The 26,121-nt window shown below is 37.8% G+C and overlaps 2 protein-coding genes across 2 annotated transcripts in view; one reads left to right on the top strand and one right to left on the bottom strand.

Annotated features, from left to right (window-relative positions):
- The window catches only part of LOC124167792 (RNA helicase aquarius), a 128,124-nt gene that overhangs the window by 2,319 nt on the left and 99,684 nt on the right, over positions 1–26,121 (top strand). The window contains exon 5 of the mRNA XM_046545814.1: positions 6,951–7,129. Within this exon, the coding sequence (XP_046401770.1) occupies positions 6,951–7,129 (179 nt within the window). The remainder of the gene's footprint in view (positions 1–6,950; positions 7,130–26,121) is intronic.
- On the bottom strand, positions 10,768–25,570 carry LOC124167794 (probable G-protein coupled receptor Mth-like 5). Its single transcript, XM_046545820.1, has 5 exons — positions 24,199–25,570; positions 13,668–13,746; positions 13,415–13,578; positions 12,116–12,251; positions 10,768–11,607 (listed from the first exon to the last, which is right to left on the bottom strand). The coding sequence occupies exons 1-5, from the start codon at positions 25,073–25,075 to the stop codon at positions 11,331–11,333; spliced, it is 1,533 nt and encodes a 510-aa protein (XP_046401776.1). The 5' UTR covers positions 25,076–25,570; the 3' UTR covers positions 10,768–11,330.

The following is a 26,121-nucleotide window of genomic DNA, read 5'->3' as shown; positions in this document are numbered from 1 at the left end:
GTTTGCTCAGAAGTGGCACTAGTGGGAGTCAAATTCCAGAGTGCAGGGCACATCGTAAAAATTCATAACTTAGAAACCACATAATATATTTGAATGAAATTTTGACCCCTTGTCTATCCAAGTGCATAGCTTCCATAGTAATGTCTTTTATTCCCCTTGCATTGTTATGTTAGCCAAAATGATGTCAACAGTTGTTAATTAACCGATTTTTTTAGCTCAAAAACATTACTTCATATTTTCAGAGTTATCACCGAAAGGCAGAGCAGTTAACTCATCCAATTTTTTTTAAAAATTGAAGGTTAATATGTGCTCCAATATACTGTGAAATAAAAATGGTGGTGTTTTGACTGCCACTATGAGTATTTCAGGTTTTACTTTTTTTTCTGCCCCCGTGAGAGGGATTTTGGACACGTACTGTAAGACAATAAGTGTAAGTGTATCCATACCTTCATGAGGATATATTTGAAATATTGGTCAGTAAATCTAAGACCAAACATGTAGTCTAGTGAATGTGGCTCTTGTTCATACAATTTTTTTTAATAACAATACTTGGCTTGTGGCAGCTGAGGGGAAAAGAGTCCAAATGGCTCAGAAATGTGAAATGATGCTTTTTCCTGGAATTCACCCATTTTTTCAAGTGTTTAGCATAGGGACAAATTGGTACCAACATACATTAGACTCTTACTGTGCATTAAGAGGATGAATGGAAATACTAATTTAAATAACATTATTTAAATAATACACTTCAATGTGTTTAAGGCATCTCCCGAACATCTCTGGAGGCTCTCTCGGGCAACTAAACGCTTTACAATACCACCAATTCCATCACATGGGGATTTTCCATATGGGTGCATAAATTTCACTTTCACATCATGTTCTTCCTCGTGTTTAGAAATCACTAATCCAAAAAACCAGTGGTCATCATAAGCACATGCAATGTACAAGTTTATTAAGATCTGTGAAAAAGAGATTAAATGAGTCCCGCTGAACTGGAGTTGTACAAAGTTAGCCTCACTTTCACAGAAGAAGTACGGTCTTCCAAACCCTTGGTGATGGAAGAGCTGGCAGAGCAAATGGTATTACTTATAGATATGCAGCAGGTTGTCATCACTATCCACATTCCTTGATAGCAACTGGAGTATTAAATTTCTATTTCACTGGGAGAGATAATGCTGACATTATGTGCCACATTGTTTTCTCCCCTGCCTCACATATGATTGTATTACATGACAAACTTGAGAAGGTAATACAATCCCACCTATTCAGCCTCACTTTTCAGTGTTATTCCATCTCCCTAAGGAATAAGAGAATTAAGTGCAACCTCTACATTAGGAAGAATAAAATGTTACAATGTATCACAGTGAGGGCATGATAAATCAAAATAGATTCTAGGGTACCACTTTTAGTCTTCTGCCAAATCTTCTTGTGTGAAGATGCTCCATGGGTGTCCAAGTTTATTCTGTGTGTACGATCCGTGTATTTTTACCTGTACATTAATTGTGTGTGCAATGAGTTAGGTGAAGCTGCTCATTGTGAACTTCAACATTAAAAAAGGTTGGTGTCTCCACTATGCTTCAAAATGAGCAATTTTTTTAACTGTGCAGCATCGAAAAGTAACTGCATCTGATTGCCTCAAAAAAACCTACACACCAGTGGTGCAACTGAACAAAATTGAGATCATGAGAATACTTGAAAAACAGCTGTAATCTCTCAGAAGTGGTGTACCTGGGGAAGTCCTATCCAATGTCTGCGAACATCACAGAATATACTATTTGAAAAAGTATGAAACCTACCAAATATATTGTCTTGATCCTTTTAAGAGCCACAAGAAGAAAATATCAAAATCACTGAGAAATATAAGTCTTGCATTTGCAGAAAAGGCCTGTAAAATCCCAACTCTTCAGAAATTAGTGCCAGGAATGAAAATATGCCAGCCATGTAGGGAGGAAGTACAGAAACACTCCAGGTTTGGAAATGAGCTTTCTGATGTTGAAGAAGTAGATAGTGACAGCAATGATAGTATTTTGAATTTTGAAACAACAGTATCCCAAGAAAAATCAACTGAGCTACTTAACAGAACGCTGCAAGATAGAGAGGAGTCACCTTTAAAATTTCATGGCATATCATCTCACAGAAGGTCAACCTATGCTAAAAGGAAAGTAGAGTCAGCATGCAGTAATTTTAGAAGGAAAGTTAAAAGAGTTCTTGATAAAGAATTATCTCCAGAAAAGGATGACCCAAAACTGCGAAAAGAACTACTTGAGAAAGTTCATGATATGGATGTGCTCATAGACTTAATGAAACAAAAAGTTGACTCATCAAGCACTCATCAAGGAAAGGTACATCTGTTATCATTGATACCAACTTCATGGAGCAGGAAGAAAGTAATGGAAGAGTTTCATGTGAGTGAGTACACTGCCCGCCAAGCAAGAGAACTTTTCAGAGACAATGGAAAATTGGCTGCACCTGAATTGAGAAAAGGGAAGGCAAATATAAAACATTACAATTAGTTAGGACTTTCTATAAAAGTGATGAGTACTCCAGAATGATGCCTGGAAAGAAAGATTCCATTAGTATCTCCAAAAATGTACATGTTCAGAAGAAAATGTACATGTTCATTACTTGCTAACTTGAAGGAATTGTATTCCACTTTTAAATTTGACTTTCCCAGAATTAAAATTGGCTTTTCTAAATTCTACAACCTAGGTCCAAAATGGTTTGTGGTAGCAGGATCTCCTGGAACGCATTCAGTGTGTGTTTGCACAATTCATTAAAATGTCAACTTACTGCTTAATGCCTGTAATATAGAGGAAACAAGCCAGGACCTAATTGGTTATTTAGTGTGCTCTAGAAAAAATAGGGACTGTATACTGCGACATTGCTCTCAGTGTCCTTCACGTGAAAAGTTGAAAAGCTTACAGCTGAAAAAGTTTGAAGAATGTGACCCCGGAGATGAAGTTTCATACAGTCAGTGGGTTTCCCGTGACAGATCTCAACTGGTGAACTTCACTGCAACATTTGATGAGTACCGATTAACTTTAATTGAAAGAGTGGAAAAACTGGTGCCCCATTCATTTATTACGAAGGTACAGGCTAACTACCTTAAGCAAATGAAAGAAAATCTTGGACCCCATGAAGCGGTTGTTCTCCTTGACTTCATTGAGAACTACTCATATGTTATCAAAGATGAGGCACAAGGGTATCACTGGACAAGTGATAGTTGTACGGTACACCCTGTTGTGATTTATACTCGAGATCACCTGACTAAACAGCTTATTATTTCCAGTTTATGCATCTTGTCAGATGATTTGGAGCATAATGTAGCTTTTGTTTATGAAACCCAAAGAATAATATTTTGCTTTGTGAAGGAAAATTTTACTTTAGTCAAAAAATTGAGTTACTTTAGTGATGGTTGTGCAGGACGGTACAAGAGCTGCAAAAAATTTCTCAATCTTTGCAAGCATTACCAGAATTTCTCTTTAATGGCATCATGGACATTCTTTGCTAGAAGCCATGTAAAATCCCCACGTGATGGAATTGGTGGTATTGTAAAGCGTTTAGTTGCCCGAGAGAGCCTCCAGAGATGTTCGGGAGATGCCTTAAACACATTGAAGTGTATTATTTAAATAATGTTATTTAAATTAGTATTTCCATTCATCCTCTTAATGCACAGTAAGAGTCTAATGTATGTTGGTACCAATTTGTCCCTATGCTAAACACTTGAAAAAATGGGTGAATTCCAGGAAAAAGCATCATTTCACATTTCTGAGCCATTTGGACTCTTTTCCCCTCAGCTGCCACAAGCCAAGTATTGTTATTAAAAAAAATTGTATGAACAAGAGCCACATTCACTAGACTACATGTTTGGTCTTAGATTTACTGACCAATATTTCAAATATATCCTCATGAAGGTATGGATACACTTACACTTATTGTCTTACAGTACGTGTCCAAAATCCCTCTCACGGGGGCAGAAAAAAAAGTAAAACCTGAAATACTCATAGTGGCAGTCAAAACACCACCATTTTTATTTCACAGTATATTGGAGCACATATTAACCTTCAATTTTTAAAAAAAATTGGATGAGTTAACTGCTCTGCCTTTCGGTGATAACTCTGAAAATATGAAGTAATGTTTTTGAGCTAAAAAAATCGGTTAATTAACAACTGTTGACATCATTTTGGCTAACATAACAATGCAAGGGGAATAAAAGACATTACTATGGAAGCTATGCACTTGGATAGACAAGGGGTCAAAATTTCATTCAAATATATTATGTTGCTTCTGAGTTATGAATTTTTACGATGTGCCTTGCACTCTGGAATTTGACTCCCACTAGTGCCACTTCTGAGCAAACATCTCAAACTTTGACTCCTCATATCTTGCAAACTATGAGAGTGAGAGAGGAAATATTTTACATGGGTCATAAGATAGGTGATAGTAGCTTGTGACAAAAATTTCATTAAAACCCGAGTCGGTGGGTGTCGTTTTGAAAATTTCTGGGTGATTTGACGTGGAATGACCCCTCTATAAAAATAAAAGATCACGGTAGATATCATTGCCATTTAACTCTTCTAGTATGTATCCTGCAGTTTTTTATAGTTAGGCAACCATCTGTTTTCTATGCATGCAATGATTTCCTTGTGCTCAATGATAATTTTTTCTTGTTTCTCAAGTTCATAGCATTCCCTGTATGATCCTTTTCCTTTGTACTCCTTTAATGTTGACCAAGTATCTTTCACTCATTGATAGAAATCAGGTGTATTAACTTTTTTAACAGTACTACACATAAACTCGTCCAAACCTAACTCTAATGAAATTGATTAAATTTTGTTGATGTCATAATTAAGAAGAAAATTTACACTTGTATGGTGAAAACCCAAGATTTTATATGTATGTCTAAATATCGAGTAATTTTGTTGCACTGTACCAGGCAAACTAATGAACCACAGTAATGGGAGCATAGATGCTTCTTAATATTTTGTTTTCAAAGACTATTATTTTCTTCTCTTGATTCTTTGTTAATGTCCAATTTTCAGATCCTTAAAGTACTACCAGTTGTATTTGTTACAAGTTATAATGTTAAAATTGAGTTCATTCCCAGTTTTTAGTTTGATCCAGAGATGGTGCTACGACACCGTTTTTGTAGTTATGTATGTTACTATATAAGGGAGTCAAAAAAAGAGGGAACCTATAAAAGGAAAAAACTAGCATCTGCAACCAAAAAAGAGTTATCGTAATGTTTCTTAAATAAATTAGTGTGTTCAAGAATATTAATTTCAATAGTATTATTGTCTTGTATTGTTTTTATTTTGTTTTTCTTGTCAGCATCCTACTTTTCAGCAAAGATTTAAGGACCCAATAACAATTAGTCCCAATGAATAATTTATCTCTGATTCCTCTTTATTTTCCTGTTTTATAGTCTCTCCTCAGTATTGTGTAATCTCTAACTTGTAAAGAGTTATCAAAATATTTTAAGAGTCATCCTACTATTAAGTGTTTTGTCTCTTCTTCCAAAATTTCTAAACCTATTTCTCCAGCTTCTTTTATAAGAGTCTCTGCATGAATGTTTAACTATTTGTACCCTCTGCCATTAATGTCACATTTTCTGCAAAAGCTAGTATCTTTATCTTTTTCCCAACTTCTGTACCAGTTTGTTGTTGTTCTACTATTTTAAAACCACTTCTGATGATAGATTGAATAACAACAAAGAGAGTTTTGTATTTGAATTTCTCAGCCGCTGAACTCTTAGAGAGTGGGAACGTTTTTATGCGTTTTGTACGCTGACTGCCGCATTTGTTAAAATTTTTATTGCTACCTGGATATCTTGGTCACTTTCCCTCTCCATAAGGATCGCTAAGGGGATTAATTCTACCAAACCAGCCAGTGGCGCAGTGAGGGGGGATTTTGGGGGATAAAACCCCCTCCAGAGCTCTGAGAAATTTTTGAGTTTAATCCATTTTACGTTATTGGATTGATATTACTTATAGAATAGTGTAAGAATTAATAAAATTTCCTTTAGAAAGCTGTAAAACTCACCATTTTGAGCCATTTATCTTAAAATTCCGCAATCTATTTATCTCCCACCTACTGCTTATCCTGGTGGGTATTCCATACTCCCACACACCCCGGAATTAGTTGCAACTAAACCCCCCCCAGCCTTAATTCCTAGCTGCGCCCCTGAAACCAGCCCAGGTGGCAGGGGGTCTCCTCTGCTCTGGTCAGCAGCTGTAATCGTGAACTCCCACAGACTAAGGTTTAAATATGGATTTAATTTTTATAAAAGTGTAGTGGTAAGAGAGTTACTTCTGTAAGTTATCATTCGGTGATTTTATACCTATGTACTATGAATTCAATAAAATTGACAAACTCAGCCATAAATATTCATTGAATAAGAAATAGTCATTACTGAAATCTGTTATGTGGATATAATAACTCTAGGTACGTAGGTTTCTACTAAAAATACTTGAGCTGTCAGTCTTCTGTAAGGAAGTGGTTTTACACAGTGTAAAATCAGAGGCGATTTTACACAGACTAATACCTTAGTTTTTTATTAGACTGTAGAATGTGGAAAAGACTAACCTTGAAATATTTGCCTGTCTTTAATTTCGTGTAAGGTCTGTTTTGCTTTTAATGAGCAGTAAACAAAGAAATATTTAGTCAATAGATAAGGGAAAATACGGCATGGGAATATTAAAGAATGCAGTAGCACAGCTGCCTTATTTCACAACCCCTTGGTGGGCAGCAAGCAGACCTGGACGGTTGACAACCCATGTGACGATCCCTTGTCTGTCCATTGAATGTCTGCTTCCAAAGCTGTGTGTGCTCCCTAACCCCTCTGGCCCCAACTTTCAGCCAGAGGGAGGAAGGGAAAGAGAGTCCCCTTTCTTTGCTTACGGTCACATTTTCATGGGGAACTCTTAATTGTCATTTGATTCCATCTTTTGCAGGTGAAATTGAGCCTGAAAAAGTGCATTTCTGTGAACGGTTTTTGGAACTGGTGATTGATCTGGAAGCCCTCCTGCCCACTCGAAGATTCTTCAACACAGTCCTCGATGATTGTCATTTGGTTGTGAGATGCCATCTGTCAAATTTGATCAAGAGATCTGATGGAAACCTTTTCTCTCAAGTGAGTACTCATTTTTTTTCTTCTCTGCATGATTACTCCCGATTATCCGGCTGCGGTTTATCCGGTTTGCGGACTATCCGTGCATGATTTTCACTCTCGCTCAATTTTTTCCGCAATCTTTACAAAAAAATAAAATCGTAGGCAAAAGCATCGGAGTTAATGTGTCGCTAATGTTAATGCGAAATCGCATTAATGCTAGGATAAACCGAGCTTATTATTTCCGTAAGAATTCCCTTCGTAAAACGGAAGTGATCACGAGCTAGCTGCATTCACGGGAGCACCATGTTCCTGTTTTCTAAGCCTCGCAGTGAGAGATCACAGATACACGTCGTGCAGCAGTTGCAACGCGGGCAACTTGTGCGAGACGCGACTACTTCCAGCTTCCATCATTTGACGAAAATGAGACGAAATGACTACGTGCCATTTATGGCTAATAACAACAGGCACACAGATTGAATCTTCCCCAAGAGATGGAACTACCATACGGAGAGGCTCAGTGGCATGGGAAAGTAACATTAGCGCATTTCCCAAGATCCGTTATCCCCCTCCATTCAGCACTCTCCTCCCCATTCTGAAGCTTTCCTCTTCTCCAAAATGAAACTTAAGGTCCCAGCTCTTGCAGGGGGTGTATTACAAAGACCTTAGCTTTGAAAGTAAAATATCAAGTTACAGGAGAATGATAGAATCGTGTTTCACTCTTCTCTCTTTCTCCCCCACTGACCTTTTTCTGCCTGCCTGCTTCGAAGTTCCACATTTCTGGAGGTCAACTGCTGCATGAGTCATCTATTAGCCCAAAAGGTGTCTAAAAATTACTTTCGGCAATTGATATTACACCTTTATTAGATTGAAATATTAGTAATGTGCGCGTAATTTAAAAAAGAATAAGACCAAACACCGCGTATTTCTGACTTTATTTAAGCATTTTAAGCAAGTAAATAAATTTCAAAATACAATGGAGACTTAGCATTCTGGCGAAACTCGATATCCTCGCAGCTGAGCTTCTCGGAAGTTGATGCGGTATTTTTTTTCGAAAACATATATCAAGTTACAATTTATGAGAAATCTTTATTGTCACAGTCAAAGACGAAGGGATATTTTCTCAGGATATGTTTCTCCCTGCTAGCAATTCGAATTCATTTGCCCTTCTGGCGCTACGCTAATTAGAAAAGAATGGGTATCTTTACGACAATATATTTCATGGCGCAGTCATATGGTCATGCTTCACCCTCTGCAGTTTGCTCTGCATAAGCCATATGCGATAGCATCAGTTCCGAACTTCACCTCGTACGAGTGGTTCCCTACTTTCCAGGGTGGCTTGACTTCAAACCACCTAGTGTTTTCCGTGTGAGTTTAATAAAGTCAGGTTTCATTTTCACTAGTTTAATTTTATTCGTCTTCGGACCATGGTCCCTTCGAAGAAACTATTAAGAACTTTAAGACATGGACTGAAAATAATTGAACATGAAGAAAAGAATCCGGGCTAGAAGCGCGTGAATATTGCAGAATGCCTTGGGTTTTCCGCTAGCACATGACGTTAGGGGTGGGGTAGAGCGAGCTACCTGGTGAAAACAAGTAGAGAAATGAAGCCGAGGATCCAGGTGGGCGTGCTGCTGACTATTAACGCAACATTGTTCACGTTTTCCACACTGCCTCAATTATATTTAAATTATATTAATTAGACAGGAACTATTCAAATAATAGACTATATTTGGCCTTTTTGATCCATCTCACAACCAATCACTGCGCCAGCGAAAGCGGTTGTTTTAGCCACAAAATGCACATTGCTCTCGTGAATACGTGTACTGGAAATGGCGTTTGATGGAATAGAATTTTTACATGAGACAGAAATCCATAATAGCGTAAATGCAGAGTGGAGAAAATTTTTTTAGCGAGGTGGCGTGTTTTTTTGGGATATTTGAAAGAGATATTAGTCGAATCAGCAATATGACTTAAGTGTCTCGATGAAGTACTAGTATTTCTGTAATTCGCTAAAATCTTGTTTGAATCCTAATTACTCGCCAAAATCCTGAGTTTCCTGGGGCATAGGCAACCTAGCCAAACATCACCGCATTAGGGTGCCTTCATAGCTCGGCGTTGCGTACTTGGGGGCGGAGCTAACTCATCGCAGCAAGTTGGAGCCCTTCACTGCTCTGCGTTGCAAAAACAAATGAAAGGCAAAAAGCGTCGGCTCCTAAAAATCGGCCTGTGAGCATATCATCTTCGGATTTCGAACCAAACGCACAATACATATGCTGTTTTCTGCATGTTTACCCAATTTCATTTCTTAAAATGTTCTTCTTAACTATAAATAGCATTTGAAGTTAATATGGCGACCATAAAGTCGTTAATAATGCATGTAGTGATGGCCCTTGCCTATGCATTATTATGACCTTTAAATTTTATTTCCTAACTCGGAATATTCAAAAAATAGCTAATTACATACACTCAATGAACATGAGTAACGTGGAATATTATCAGGAATATTTATTAATGATAACTGTTGTTCAAACAGAGTGTCCTAGTCATGTTATCTAAATATCTCTGAGTAGATCATGAGGGCACAATTATTGGATATAAAATGGAATTTAAACGACCTTAGTCACCAACAAGCACCTCTCACGCTGTATTTAGCTTTTGATTCCATTTACGGGTATGTGTTACGCTAATCTATGCTCCTCAGTGATTGTAATCTAATTTAGGGTTAACATTTGTCTTATGTTTAGGAAAGATACGAAATATCTAAGCTGAACACTTCAAAATAATAGTAAATAATAAAATAAATAGCATTTGCCACTCCCATTAGAGCTAATCTTGCATATTTGCATACCCATAAACAAACACCAATTCGAAATCGTTGGCGTACTGCCGCCTTGACGCAGAGAAAATTGAACAGGTTCAGTTTTTCTGCGACGACGCAGCGAGCTGGAGACGTGACGTCATCAATTCTCAAAAACGGGCTCTGATTGGCTCGCTAGCCGCGGCGTCAACGCAACGCCGAACTGTGAAGGCCCCCTTAATCGTTTTACCGCATTCGTCATTTATTCGTATCTTATTAGGAAAAAAAAAAATTCCATAGTGGAGTTTCAAATGAGGGAGGGTCGTCTTAGATTCGTGCAAATACAGTATTTGAATAACACGTTACTTACCTGGAATAATAAGTAGTTTCAGGCATGACCTAATAGAATCTACTTGACATTATAAAAGTAAAGAAAACTTTGTAATTCCACGTAAACATTTCATGTACGACCTAGGTTTCGACGTCATCGTTTAAATGATCAGAAAAAAACACAATTCTAGAAACATTAAGACTTCCTTAAAATCAGTATTTTTGAAAGAGGTGAGTGGAGTTAGCATTCCAACAATGTCTAGTTACTCATTTAAAGATTTATTCCTGTGGAATACCCATGTCAAATGGAATTAGGATATTTTTACAGTCTTCCGAAAGAGGCATACTTGAAATCAAATCGTATCAAGTGAAAAAATTATTTCTCTCTCTGCAAAACATAAAAATTGAATTGCAAGAGATGATCATTTTTGTCTATAGTTCTCTAATATTTAGCCATGGCTGCCCTGCCTTGAAAAAATGTTAATTAGGGATTTGGGTGATTATCTTCTTCCTTTCAAATAACATACAGATCCAAATTGTAAATATTGTCTTTATTGAATATCAAATGCAGAGCCCAACTTGTGGAGAGTGATATCACACAATGTCCCTTGGTGGCAGTTTATTTTATGTACATGGGGACATCAATAATAGTAAGTCTTTTTAATAACATCTATTTGTATAAAAGAATATATTATGACTTCATCTTGAATATCTATCTTTTTCAAGATGTTTTTGAGATATTAGCTGAGAGCTACATTTACTTTTAGAACAACAGAAAAATAAACACTCTCATAAATACATGTATAAATTACTTTAATTAAATTAAGCATTTTTCATAAAACACACATATTCGCTAAAAGTTTGCACTTGAGAGCAATCAAAAAGCATTTTGGTTCTAAAAAAATTGTAAAGTCTATTAAAAGCATTTGTGATTTATACTATGTATATAAAAATATTGGTTTTGGGTAGCAGATGACACCAAAAGCCACAAAATTCATAAAATACTCAAAAATGTACCCATTTGTCGTTCACATTCATTCCAAAACTTCTCGAGTATTCACCATTGACAAAACTGTAAATCTTTCTTGGTTTTCACTAAGTATTCATACTAGCCATTTCCTCACCCCACTCACTTGATTCTTGAATATCGTCTGGACGGCAACAAGAACATAAACATCCTGTGAAGCAGCAGTATTTCTTGACGAGAAAAAGAACCCTCCTTTGGCAAATGCAGATGTAGAGAATCAAGGGGCACTGAATACCATTAATGGCAATGTAAACATACTGTAAGGCATCATAACGGAACCACGATAACAGCAAAAACATCCAAGTGATAGCCATAACGAGGAACAACTTGATGAACATTTTAAAACTGAAAGATGAATGAAGAAAATTAATTGTAATCATAAGTTTGAAAATACAACCTGAAAAGTTGTCGACCGATGTTGAAACATTTTTTTACAAATTCGTGCACTTAACATTCAATCAAAATTGGCTTTATTCCCAAAGATATTCCAAAGAATTTAATTTTAATTAAAAATAATTTATCAGAAATTGTTTCAGCCTTTACTTCATGAAAGTGTTAATCTTCATTAAGAAATACAATTAGATACGTATTGTAAAATTCCGCACTAAATTTAATATCAATGTTCCTGGGTTTCAGCTGCTCAGTGCCATTTTCTTACTAGGCACTTTCCTATACCTAGTCATGTTACATGCATATTAATGATGCTGAGCTATCTAAACCAGGTTGGTCAATATTGAATGAAGTGTGGAGTTAACCATTGCACATCATCGTAAGGAAAATAAGTTGATAGAATGTGTAGAAGAATATGTATGCATCTCCAGTTCTAGTTGATGGTGACATTTAAGACACTTACCTGAATTTCATCTTTTGGTGTATTCGGCCATAGCTGGACATTTTATTTATTGTTTGTCTAGTAGTAATGAAGAAGTATATGTTGACTAGGATTGTAAAAGCAATTGCTGTGGAAAATATTGCTTTCCCGAGCCACCCTGAGGAAAGAATTAAGATTTTTCACTAACTGAATCAAAAACACTGTAATGTTCGGAAACACCAACATCGCTATCTATGACCTCAGTGATAATATTTGATCCATAAAGATAATAATAATAATAATAATAATAATTTTTTATTGTTCTGTTGGTCCAAGGAATAGAACATAGAACATGGTCAAGAGAATATTACAGATAAAAAGAGATACCAAACACACAAAAAACGACACAGATCAATTATATATTATCACACATATATTCGTCTAGATTGTAATAGGCTTTGGATAAAAGCAGCCTTCTCAATTCGCGCTTGAAGGTTGCAATGTTGGACTGAGTTTTTACATGCGGTGGTAATTTATTAAAAATAAGGGAAGCTGAGTGATGAGTTCCCTTTCTAGATAAGGCACAGGGTTGCCTTCTCAAGTGAACATCATTTCTGCGCCGAGTGAAATAATCATGAATGGTAGAGCTCGGACAGAACAAATCAGGATACATTTTGACAAATAGTGCACAATAAAAAATAAACAGACATGGTAGTGTCATTATCTTGAATTTAAGAAACAGTGGCTTTCCTGGAGACCTGATGGAAACAGCAGCAATTGCCTTCAAAGATCTCTTTTGCATGGAGAAGGCCCTTGTGGCAGCACTGGTGTTGCCCCAAAATATCACACCATAAGACAGGTGGGAGTGGATTTTAGCAAAGTAAACTAGCTTTAAGATCTCCACAGAGGTGGTGGGGGCAAGTTTACGAATCATGAAGATACCAGATGAAATTTTTTTGTTCAGATTATCAACGTGGAATTGCCAGTCAAGATTTTCATTTAGAGTTAAACCCAAGAATTTAGTACAGTTAGATTGCTTGATTGAATTATTACTGATAGTTCGGAGTAAAGGGCTTGAAGTCTTTTACTTCTATTGCGATAATATGTCAAAGATGAGAATGCATTTGAAATATTTCACAGTACCCCAGATTATGAAGCCACTCAATTTAAGCATCTGCTGGCAAGGTAATGCATTGGAAAGGGTTCTGGTCCACCAAGTGTCCAGGAAAGGACAAAAATTTATTTTTTAAACGTCTTTTTACGGAAATTTCTGAATTATACATGTAGGATGAAAAGGTATAGACATTGCTCCTTTGAGCTTTCCTAAACAAGTGTACATACCCAGCTCTGAGGAAGTTTTTGGCTTAGTTGATCCCGGGCTCATGTCCAGGAAGAAATGCGAAAAAGCTGCCAAACTCGTAAATACTGCCGTGAAAAGAATCACGTATAGGGAATAGTAACAGTACTTTCTCCCATCAGTAATTCTAATGTATACATTTCGAGATCTGAAATGGAGATCATGTAGGCTTTTAGTGAACAAAATAGGTAAACACAATACACTGTGAATTATATAAACGCACAATTTCTCTTTTACCTGAATGTCTTCCATACGTAATATCCCATTACATTAAGCCAAATGAAAGCTGTCATAAGAGCTCCATATAGGAGAATATCTGAAAGAAGAGTAATAGAAAAATGAATTCATTGCACGGTGTACATAAATGCAAACTTCTCTTCAGAAAAAATAGAAAAATACTATCACGGATATTCCAAAAAGTTGGTGCAGGCCTTCAGTTTGAATTCAAAATGAAAACATTATTTATTATATATTCCCTATTTTGTTGTAAATTAATGAAAAAGTTCATTGTTTGACAAGCTAGGAAATGAAGTTGAGTACTTATTAAGGTCACCTTAACAAATGCATCTTTTCGTCAGTTTGTCCATTATCTGATTTGAATGTTTGATTAAAGACTTCTGTCTCTTCCATTGATTGAATAGGATTGCTATTGGAATATTTACTCATATTTCTCCCATCGAATGTTCGCCCATAGATGGTCTCTTCATAAACTTTCTTTTAAACTTGGTAATTTGCATAGCTGTTCTTTTCTCTTATTTACTAATAACAATTCCTATAAATACATTGACTATTCGAGCAATCTGAATATTATAAATACTTAGTCTTAGAATAATGAGTGAGAATGATTTGTATCACTAAGCTCTGTCTCTATGTATATTTCCCTCGTAGCAATCTTCAGCGTCATTGCAGAAATTTCTGCCCTCTTCAGATTCCATCAGTATAGATGTCAAAATTTTTGTCTCATGGTTGCTTTGCAGTCTTGAAAAAGATTTTCTACTCAGTAGGTGCAGCAAGCCATAACTGAACTGCCAGCATTAGTGAAAGAAAGAACAAATATTATATGGGATAAGTTAACCTAGGTGAATTAATATGTATGTATTTCCATTGGCCAATTTTAAATTTCAATGGGGCGTTGTTGTTTACATTGGTGAATAAATTGCATTCATGTGCATCTATAAATGTAATCTAATCTATGGCATAAGGCTATGGGGGCAAATAAGTGACACCAAAGTTCTCCTTATGCTGCAAAGGAAAGCAGTTAGGTTGATAACCAGCTCTGGTCCCCGAGATAATTGCCATCCCCTTTTTTTTCAAAATTAAGATTCATGGCAGTTTTTTACCTGTACATTTTTCATAAATCCGTACATGTTTATACCTAGTATGTTAGAACAAATTTGACTAAATTTTCCCATATACTATCTTATGTTTTGACCACAATTCCATGACAAAAAATAGTACTGATATATGTAGTAGTAATAGTACAGTACAGTTTAACAAAATCCTTTAATCAGTCAGACTATCTGTCAATCAGATTTTACAATAAACTGCCTCATGCAGCTTCAGGAACAACTTAGGCAGATATTGAAAGGCTATTGAGGAAATGTTCATTCTAAACCTGTTAAACTCATTGAATACTTTAAACTTGACTTTTCCAGCATGAATGAATTTATAGTCAATTTTTTATGTTATTTTCCTTCTCTGAGGACATTAATAGTAGCATGTGTTAATCTTATGATGAATAAAGACAATTGTTGTATATTTTAAGCTTATGATCTCAATTTCAACCCATCATTGCAATATTATGCTTTGCCTGTGATTGACCATTAAAATGAACCTTTGGACACTAGGCTTGCCATAAATTCAGGATAGTGTAAATAGATTGTTAATTATGGTGGAAGTGTATGATCTTTATTTTTCCTTGTGAATAGGATTTAGAGTCTCGGAATGATTTCAAATTGTTAGCTCCTTAATTATGTATGTATGTCATTTTGGGCAAGAGCTTCTTATGGTTATTGAATCATAGAAAAGTAATGTATGATTGATGATGGAATCTCAATTTCAAGCTGTCATTGCAATGTTATGTCCATGTGGTCCCAATAGGGTGGTTTCCTATTAAATTTTTATTGCTTTAATCGAAAGATTATTACTCCTGGAGTACGTATTTCACGCTTTTAGATTTTTAAATGACAACATCTATTTTTCGCGATTAAATGAAAAGTGAAAATTTTCAAGCGCGCGAAAACGCGACGCTTAAGTATGAATGCCAGGAAATATCTCCGTACGTCGTATTTCTGGTTCCCCCTCCCGCCCGGTGAGGTGACCTTGAGGCGAGGCTTAGCGCTGATACGTCGCAGGATGCTAGCGGATAGCTGAGTACCTTGCTGGATGGTAGCGCTTGGCTTAAAAAAGGTTTATTAATACCTTATCAAACGAAGAAAACTTTCCGAACTTAGCCAGTTTTAATAGGTGATTATTAAGACATGTTTCCCTGAGCTCTGTGCCTCATGCATGCATTGGTAACCTCAGTCGATGTATAACTCCTATCCTCTCGTGTAGAAACTAGGTCCCTGTGACGTCATGCGGAGTGGAATCGCATGGGCGCCAATCTGGCCTTTTTCAAATGAGGATAAAATTTGACCCTTGCCATTCGTCTAAACCGGTATTTCAAAAACCAAATAATTTGTGTATTATGAATACACTAATGGTGGGTAACGAATCGCAATCAATGCCTTTTGTTTTCTTTGATGAAGGAAACTACTCTATTGATTACCGTATTTCTCCGAATATAATCCCCCTCTGAACATAGTCCCCCCCCCCCATAATTTTGAGGCTTTAGTTTTGGGAATAGTTAAAAAAATGCGTTTGAATATAGTCCCCCCCTTAACTTTTACCACGGGCATTATTGGAAAAAAAGGGGGGACTAAATTCAGACATACAGACTGTCCCAAGTGTCGTGTGTCATTTTTGACCTGTAATTTTAGTAAGTTTCCGTAGAGCTATGTTCATGAAAATTGGCACACTTATGGGGAAAGGTCCTAAGTTTTGTTGAGTGTAAGCAAAATTTTAAAATTTTGACCTTTTGACCTCACAATTTGGGTCCAAACCAAAAATTTGAATTTGCCTTATGGGGTTTCAATGTTAAAAAAATCGAGATAGAAAAATGTCTGAATTTCATTGACCAAGTTGTCAATTCTTATGGTTTCGGACCCGAGAAACCCGAAAATAACAATTTTATTTACGAAAATTCAACCGTTGACCCAGTAAGGTCACCGTCAAGGTCACAAGGGTGGCAAAAAGAATAGCATACCGACAAAGATGTCGATCTATGGGTTTTATAGGGTGCCCAAGTCATTGGTATTGTCCAAATACCCGTATTATTCACTAATTGACCTACGAGGGTCACAATGGGGGTCAAAGGTCATAGCGTTAAACGTCGGGCCATCATGGCAACTAACGTGTCAAACCATAGGTTTTGAAGGGTCCCAAAGTCGGTTAGGCAGTTCATAGATCAGTATTGTTAGTTTTTTGACCTCCGAGGGTCACAATGGGGGTCAAAGGTCATAGAGTTAAACGTCGGGCCTTCATGACAACCAACGTGTCAAACCATAGGTTTTGAAGGGTGCCAAAGTCGGTTAGGCAGTTCATAGATCCGTATTGTTGGTTTTTTGACCTCCGAGGGTCACAATGGGGGTCAAAGGTCATAGAGTTGAACTTCGGGCCATCATGACAGCCAACGTGTCAAACCATAGGTTTTGAAGGGTGCCAAAGTCGGTTAGGCAGTTCATAGATCCGTGTAGTTGGTTTTTTGACCTCCGGGGGTCACAATGGGGGTCAAAGGTCATAGAGTTGAACTTCGGGCCATCGTGACAGCCAAAAAGTGGAACCATGGGTTTTAAAGGATGCCCAAGTCAGTGTGGCAGTTCGTAACAGTTTGCATATTGTCGATTTTTTACCATCGAGGGTCATAAGGGGGTCAAAGGTCATAGATGTATGTTTTGAAATAATAGGAAAACTAATTTCCCCAACTAAAGGTTTTGAAGGGTGACCAAGTGAGTGGTGTAGTACACGTATCCACTGCCTTTTCCGTCAAGCCTCCCTTACCCTCTTAGTTTCACGCCGTTCTTGATTATTTATTTCCCTAGACATCCTTTTTCCTGACTCTGTGTCCACATTCTTCCACTACATCTCTCTTCAAAGAAGGTCCTAAGGAGGTCTAACGCCACATAGGTCTTTCTTTATAACTACGCTGAAATCCCATTGGTTTTAAAGGTCAACAAGCAAATAGCAAAACCCATTCATGCCGCTTTTCATTTAAGTATTAGACCTCCATTGGTAACGCTCAAGTTAAGGGTTGCGAGTTTTTCCCACGAAAGTCCTAAAAATATGTTAAATAAGTAGTTAAGAGAAAGTCCCAGTTTGACTGTAAAGACCGCAACCTTCTGACTGACCCTCGTCCTGCAAACATTACTGGCTGCAAATTTATCACGACCTAAATTCACATTCCAACTTGGTTGGGTATTTCTCTGCTTTGATGAGATTTTTGAACACCCAACAGTCTCATTGCTATGCTTTGGCCTTTCCATTAAGATGCTTTTGCCGCTGAGCACTATTGTCCGCGCAGCGTGTACTGGACAATTCCAGGTGTGCGATATAACAAAATTTAAATATTCTAAACTTGAAGCCCTAGAAAGTGTAATGTTGCAGCTTCGAGAAGAAGAGCATGGCAATCAAAACCATTTCTGCAATTGGATGGTTGACTTGCGCAATGAAAACTCCATGTTCACATTTCAGTTTATAATCCTATTAATTTTGTCGTTTAATGATATTTCTCTTTAATGGTTAAATATTTATCACAACACATGATACAATCAAACTAAAAGATGGATTTATCCATTTCTTTCATGTTTTACCTTATGGTTTCGGACATAGCCAATATCATTTAAACGGAGTTTTGTCTTCACTTTGAGCTGCAAATCAAAATGATGTTTAGAGAAATAAAAGATCAACTTCGGCATTAAGCTAAGATAGCATGGGAAGCCTGGCGGAAAGCACTGCGAGGAAATGGAAAATTTTTGGAAGGAAGGGGGGTAAGCGCATTGCATATTTTCTTTATGACCTTTGACCCCCATTATGAATTTCGGAGATCAAAAAAATCTGTTATGCGGAACTATGAACTGCAAAACTGACTTGGGCACCCTTTAAAACCCATGGTTCCACTTTTTGGCTGTCACGATGGCCCGAAGTTCAACTCTATGACCTTTGACCCCCATTGTGACCCCCGGAGGTCAAAAAACCAACTACACGGATCTTTGAACTGCCTAACCGACTTTGGCACCCTTCAAAACCTATGGTTTGACACGTTGGCTGTCATGATGGCCCGAAGTTCAACTCTATGACCTTTGACCCCCATTGTGACCCTCGGAGGTCAAAAAACCAACAATACGGATCTATGAACTGCCTAACCGACTTTGGCACCCTTCAAAACCTATGGTTTGACACGTTGGTTGTCATGAAGGCCCGACGTTTAACTCTATGACCTTTGACCCCCATTGTGACCCTCGGAGGTCAAAAAACTAACAATACTGATCTATGAACTGCCTAACCGACTTTGGGACCCTTCAAAACCTATGGTTTGACACGTTAGTTGCCATGATGGCCCGACGTTTAACGCTATGACCTTTGACCCCCATTGTGACCCTCGTAGGTCAATTAGTGAATAATACGGGTATTTGGACAATACCAATGACTTGGGCACCCTATAAAACCCATAGATCGACATCTTTGTCGGTATGCTATTCTTTTTGCCACCCTTGTGACCTTGACGGTGACCTTACTGGGTCAACGGTTGAATTTTCGTAAATAAAATTGTTATTTTCGGGTTTCTCGGGTCCGAAACCATAAGAATTGACAACTTGGTCAATGAAATTCAGACATTTTTCTATCTCGATTTTTTTAACATTGAAACCCCATAAGGCAAATTCAAATTTTTGGTTTGGACCCAAATTGTGAGGTCAAAAGGTCAAAATTTTAAAATTTTGCTTACACTCAACAAAACTTAGGACCTTTCCCCATAAGTGTGCCAATTTTCATGAACATAGCTCTACGGAAACTTACTAAAATTACAGGTCAAAAATGACACACGACACTTGGGACAGTCTGTATACGGTATTTGATGGCACTTGAGAACTTTTCACTTAGGTGGGTAACTCAGTGGTGGAAATTTAATACTCCAGTTGCCATCAAGGAATGTGGATATTGGTGACAACCTACTGCATATCTATAAGTAATACCATTTGCTCTGCCAGCTCTTCCATCACCAAGGGTCTGGAAGACCGTACTTCTTCTGTGAAAGTGAGGCTAACTTTGTACAACTCCAGTTCAGCGGGACTCATTTAATCACTTTTTCACAGATCTTAATAAACTTGTACATTGCATGTGCTTATGATGACCACTGGTTTTTTGGATTAGTGATTTCTAAACATGAGGAAGAACATAATGTGAAAGTGAAATTTATGCACCCATATGGAAAATCCCCATGTGATGGAATTGGTGGTACTGTTAAGCGTCTAGTTGCCCTAGAGTGCCTCCAGAGATGTTCAGGAGATGCCTTAAACACATTGAAGTGTATTATTTAAATAATTTTATTTAAATTACTATTTCCATTTATCCTCTAATGCACAGTAAGAGTCTAATGTATTTTGATACCAATTTTTCCATAAACTAAACACTTGAAAAATGGGTAAATTCCAGGAAAAAAGCATCATTTCACATTTCTGAGCCATTTGGACTCTTTTCCCCTCAGCTGCCACAAGCCAAGTATTGTTATTGAAAAAAATTGTATGAACAAGAGCCACATTCACTAGACTACATGTTTGGTCTTAGATTTACTGACCAATATTTCAAATATATCCTTATGAAGGTATGAATACACTTATACTTATTATCTTACAGTACGTGTCCAAAATCCCTCTCACGGGGGCAGAAAAAAAGTAAAACCTGAAATACTCATGGTGGCAGTCAAAACACCACCATTTTTATTTCACAGTATATTGGAGCACATATTAACCTTCAATTTAAAAAAAAATTGGATGAGTTAACTGCTCTGCCTTTTGGTGATAATTCTAAAAATATGAAGTAATGTTTTTGAGCTAAAAAAATCGGCTAATTAGCAACTGTTGACATCATTTTGGCTAACATAACAATGCAAGGGGAATAAAAGACATTACTATGGAAGCTATGTACTTGGATAGACAAGGGGTCAAAATTTCATTCAAATATATTATGTGGTTTCTGAGTTATGAATTTTTACCCTGTGCCCTGCACTCTGGAATTTGACTCCCACGAGCACCACTTCTGAGCCAACATCTCAAACTTCGACTCCTCATATCTTGCAAACTATGAGAGTGAGAGAGGAAATATTTTACATGGGTCATTAGATAGGTGATAGCAGCTAGTGACAAAAATTTCATTAAAATCCGAGTCTGTGGGTGTCATTTTGAAAATTTCTGGGTGATTTGACGTGGAATGACCCTAAAACCTCTTTACATCGTAATGGAGGGGACCAAAATTTGGGCAATTTGATTTATGGAGGTTCACTATAGAGAGGTTTCAGTGATAGGCACCATTTTTTCATTTCCTTTGGAAATGAAGGAACGACTGTCTTTTAAAACATTATATTTATGTGTTTAAGTAAACATGCATGCATTAGTGAACATGTATTTATTATTTAATAATTACAGAAAGCAAGCCCTATCGATTGATTTTTACCATTATTTGAGAGAAAACGATGTGATCTCTGTTAATTCAACAGTCACTTAAAATGATTAGGATACTTGGATATCCTTTTCCTTATTTACTGTTATATGCTCTCATATGGAACAAAATGGCGATAACTAATGGTTAACGTGAAAATTACAGTATATTATAGGTGTATAAGAAAAAAAATAAGGTTGAAACATTTATTGCTCAAAATATCATTCCACGTACGAAATCGTGGCTGCATTAATGGTCTCTAGTTGTCTCGGTACGATTTGCAGAGGTAGTTAGGCCATCTTGGGGGTGTCTCCTTGGTATGATAAGTGGAGGTTTGCAAGATAAAGAGGTTCACTACAAAGAGGTTTGCCTATAAATTTACATGTAAATCTGACGGGACCATAAGGGTGGTATGAAGTATGGAGGTTAATGATGTAAAGAGGTTCACTGCATAGAGGTTTTATTGTAATATGTATTTCTTTTTATTCAAAATCAACCAAGCCCCAAGCTAATTTCACCAAGTTCCAAGCTAGTTTTTCCTCTGAATGCCACCAATGACATGTAGGCACTGAATTCTCATGCTAAGTGCCCTCTACGAATAATTTATTGCTAACATCTCTCTATTAACTGATAACTTCACAGTTGGTTACATCGTGTAACGTTACACGATGTAACCAAGTTATGAAACCCAGGTCGTGCCCATAATTAAATAATAGCGAACCTTACAAAGTTTTATTTCTTTATTAATGTGCCTTAATATTTACTAATGTCATCTTAATTGAGGGAGGCTTATGAAAATCCCTCATTGGGGTTGGGTGCTTACATACTTATCACCTCAGGGAGGAAGGAGGGGAGAAATATTCCTCCCTCCTTCGTCACTGACCACCGGAAGAAAAATCTACCCCATCTCATTTTTGGGTGTATAGGATTTCGCTCAATCGGTATCCAGGGTAAGCAACTACCCCCTACTTCTATTTAAGTCTTTCCAAACCAACCTTCTTGTTGGAATAGTGAATGAAAAGATTTGCTGTTTCAAGTACATGCTCAACCAGTCGGCTTTGCAGCATCGATGTTACATTGTCCTAAGGACGTTAATGTCACACAGTCATCTCTCATTGTTTGAAACCCTCCTACCATAATCTTTTTCTTTTGACAGCCAATATTCTTGTTGCAAACAGATGGGTAGTAAGCGAAAACATTTTTCCATGGCAAGAGATGTGTAGATTTTGAAAGTAAATATCTGCCGTTAGTATTTCAATGAGCCACAAGGTTGAGTGCAGTAATGCACAAAAGGGTTACTTGGGTTTTTTACCTCCTTTTTGGCCAAAATCTAAAATAATGCTATCTTTCAGTTCTCTTCAGGGAATTAGTTTTCGTATTATATTAGTAGTATAAATACTAGAAGTAGTTATAAAATAGTAACGCTGAGAAGTCAAGTCTTAAAAGAGAGGCAGTTGTAATTGGCACCTGTTGTTTTATCCTCAGAACAAACGTATCTATTTTTAGGTGCTTCAAAATTTTAGCTAGGTAACTTGTTCTTCATCTATTTCAAGTTTGGTTTATTCAAAAACTTTAATGATTTAGGTAATACAGTGGTTTTCTTCTTATCAAGCATCTATGTTTTCTAATCAGAGTCTAGAAAAATGATTCATGTATAAGTTCTGGTGACCTCCTATGTGTAAAGTAATTTGGCCCAGCTCTGTACTGGCCCATGATTAGCTGCAACTATTAAAATGAGTTTTTCAAATGGTCAACCTCTTAAGTGATTCATCTCCTGAGGGTAGTTAGGAGCGGTGAGGGTAGAACTCATCCCGGATTAAGCCACGGGAATTTAAATTTCATAAATTCAGGATTTGGGTTCAGTTACCTTCCTTGTGCACCTCGCCAAAGGATATTTGTTATTGGTTGTCCGAAGTCTTCATCTGGGATTTGAACCTAGAACACAGTGTTGGGTAGCCAAGCATTCCAACCACCAGGCTACCACACTCAGTTATTAATTATAGCGGCCATAAATTTACATTTTGAGTAATTTTTTAGTTGTAATATTTTATCTATCAGTATTCTAACCGTGTACTTAGCATTTTAATATAAAGGTCAGCCTTTAAGCCAATCAATTAATGAGCCTTTACCAGGGTTCAAAATTCGAAACCCTTTATTTAGTCTTTATTTTTATACAAATTTTAGTTTTTTTTGTCGTAAATCGTTTATTTAACCCCAGGTGTTTATATCATGAACTGAAGTTGGAAATTTTGAGGTAGGACAAAGTTACCTAATTCTAAGGACACCAGCAAGAATAATTATTATTTCATGAGCAGAAAAAAATTAAATCTCTTCACCCTTATTATTTAAGATGGTACAGTTTTTCCATGTTAGCTATCATGTAAACCACAGGGAAATACAAATTAATGTGTAAGTAGACCGAAAAATATTTTTGTAATACCACCGTACAATCTTTTTTTTAAGCATTTGCACATAAATTATAGTGTATTATGCGTACCCAATGACCACGGAAAAATGTATCCCAGAAACATTTTAGTTAGAGTGGATAGTCTTTGTTAATAGAGGTATGTCAGTAGTCAGCGCAGAGTGCATGTGTTAAAATTCAGGTTCTTTATTTTCTTCTACAGCATTGCTTGATTTTGATTATTTAATATTTATGTGCTATACTTGTCTCATTGGCCATTTCAAGGCTCCAGAAAGTAAACGAATTAATAAAATTAATTATTTTTTTATTAAGTTTTAAAATTTGGACCTAAGTCGTGTTAATTTTCTTTTGTTTTTCTAGTATTGCTTGATTTTGCGTACCTAATAACTATTTGCGAAATTGTCTCTTAAGCCATTTCAAGGCTAACGAAAATAAATTTATTCATAATAATTATAAAAGTTTTAAAATTTGGACGAAAGTAACGTTTTAACGGTACTCGGATAGCGATAGGTCTTGTCCCCCCATTGAACTCTCCGCTTCCGCGTTTCAAACGTGAAGAGCGCGTCGCGTCGATATCATACACATACTCACCAGCTGCGAGGAAATTGACGTGCTCCGCGAATCCTTGGAATATCTTCACGGTGTCGGCTGCGTAAGCGACCGCCAAGGAGACGCACATGGAGGAGACGATGTTTCCGGCCAGGTCCCGCAGCTGCGGCACCACGAAGTGCGCCACGGCCACTATGAGGAGGCAGGCGATTGCGAGGGCGTGGAGCATCGGGTCCACCACCATCCTCAGCACGAAATCCGCGCTCCCCCACCTCCCCACCGCCCCCCACCCCCCCTCGTGATCCCCATCCGGCGCGCACAGGGCCGCGAACAACACCTCGTTTCCGGTCGTCTGCCTCACCTTGTCCATGCAGTAGGTTCCGGGCTCGAAGTCGTAGGACCTCTTCGGGGCCCTTCCCTCGTCGTAGTCGGCCCATATGTCGTGTTGGTGATTCTCCTGGACGTGGGGGGGGAGGGTGAAGTGTCGCAGGCGACCGTCCGGAAGCAGGGCCAGCTCGTCTTGCGAGCCGGCGTATTGGTAGACCGGCCACGGGGGATGGGCCCCGCACTTGATCATGCCGTACGCCATCTCGACCCTCGCTCCTTTGGCCGAAGGGACGTCCGTCTCCCCCTTCTCGCTCGTGAACACGGGCACCCACGGCGCTGTGTCGTTGTCCGCCTCCATGCACCTCGCTGGTGCCTTGGGCTGCGCCACGAGCAGCTCGTCAGCACCACAGCACTTGTGCACCACCACCGGAGGGATGGGTGCTGCCGCATCTTTCTCGTGTTGCACTATGGCTTCCGGAAGCCGGGATTTTTCTCCTCCTCCTCCTTCGTCCGTGGATGTGGGTGCTGGCAGCAACGCCACCGTCACAAAGGCGGCAGCTAGCAGTGCGTACGCCCCCGGACTCTTCGCCATGACAATTCCGTTTTTCCCGCTCTCCCATTCATTCAAGGGGAGCCAAGCTTGCACCTGGCTCGCGGACGACTCACTGCTTGCTCACGCTCGGTCCTCTTGCTCAGCGTCTCGTCTGAGCTCGCGTTGCTTCTCGGAAATGCATTACGCTGGGGAAAGTGTGTAAACGGATCGTCCTAAGAACGATTCTGCGTCACTCGCTGGAGGAGGTCGCTGGCGGACGCCGACGAAAATTGTTTTGTGTGCTTGCGTGTGGGTTTTCCTCAATGCCACGCCGAGGGCGCTAGTAAACCTCTTTTCGGACGAGCGAGTCCCGGCGACTCGTGCCATCTGGCGGTGGTCTGGAATACTAGGTGGGTCGGTAGGCAGCTCAGGCGGGATATTGGGAAGCGGGGATTAATATTTCTCCAGCGAAGGGATCTTGTTATAAGCCAATAATGTGAAATGCTATTCGTATGTCTCATTTACCCCAGGAAATCATTTAGCAGGTTCATTGCAGTTCTAGGGATTCACTATGAATGTTATTTTTTAAATTCTATACGTGATAATATATGTCTTCAGTTCAATGCTCCAGAATACCTCCTCAGCTATTGAGGATGGCATTAAATATTTTTTATAAAAATTAAATTAATTGAGATATTATGTTTATATAGTGATTTCATACAGAGGATTTATTTGTTTTCCAAATGATGCTTCTGTTGATAAATTTCCATTTTTTAATTCATATTTCCATTTGCATATTATTTCGTTGGTATTAAGTACTTAAATTGCCTCTAAATTCCTTTTTTGTTATTTTATGGTAAGTTTAGGTTATTTTTGTTCTAAAATGATATTTTTTTATCGAATTTATTCTTGCAAAGTCACTTCATTTAAAAATCGTGAAAATTGATGGAAATAAATATTTAAAAAATATATTTTAGGTTAACGACGAAACTTAAACATTCTTAGCACACCTATAATTTTGGTGTGCGACGGTTAAGTACAGTGAAGATCTTTTTTACATGCATTGCTTTTCATAAAATCCTTAATTCTTTCTCATACAAATAAGG

This window comes from Ischnura elegans, chromosome 11, assembly GCF_921293095.1.
Source record: "Ischnura elegans chromosome 11, ioIscEleg1.1, whole genome shotgun sequence".
Classification (NCBI taxonomy): Eukaryota; Metazoa; Arthropoda; class Insecta; order Odonata; family Coenagrionidae; genus Ischnura; species Ischnura elegans.
The sequence above is the reverse complement of the archived record's forward strand: the minus strand, read 5'-3'. Positions and strand labels throughout refer to the sequence as shown.

Bases quoted from the DNA above. Each gene is read 5' to 3' on its own strand.
- LOC124167794 (XM_046545820.1), bottom strand. From the start codon at position 25,075: ATGGCGAAGAGTCCGGGGGCGTACGCACTGCTAGCTGCCGCCTTTGTG. The intron at 13,747-24,198 runs GTGAGTATGTGT...CTCTTCTTTCAG, and splicing joins CGTCAATTTCCTCGCAGCTG to ATATTCTCCTATATGGAGCT. The intron at 11,608-12,115 runs GTAAGTGTCTTA...TTCATCTTTCAG, and splicing joins CACCAAAAGATGAAATTCAG to TTTTAAAATGTTCATCAAGT.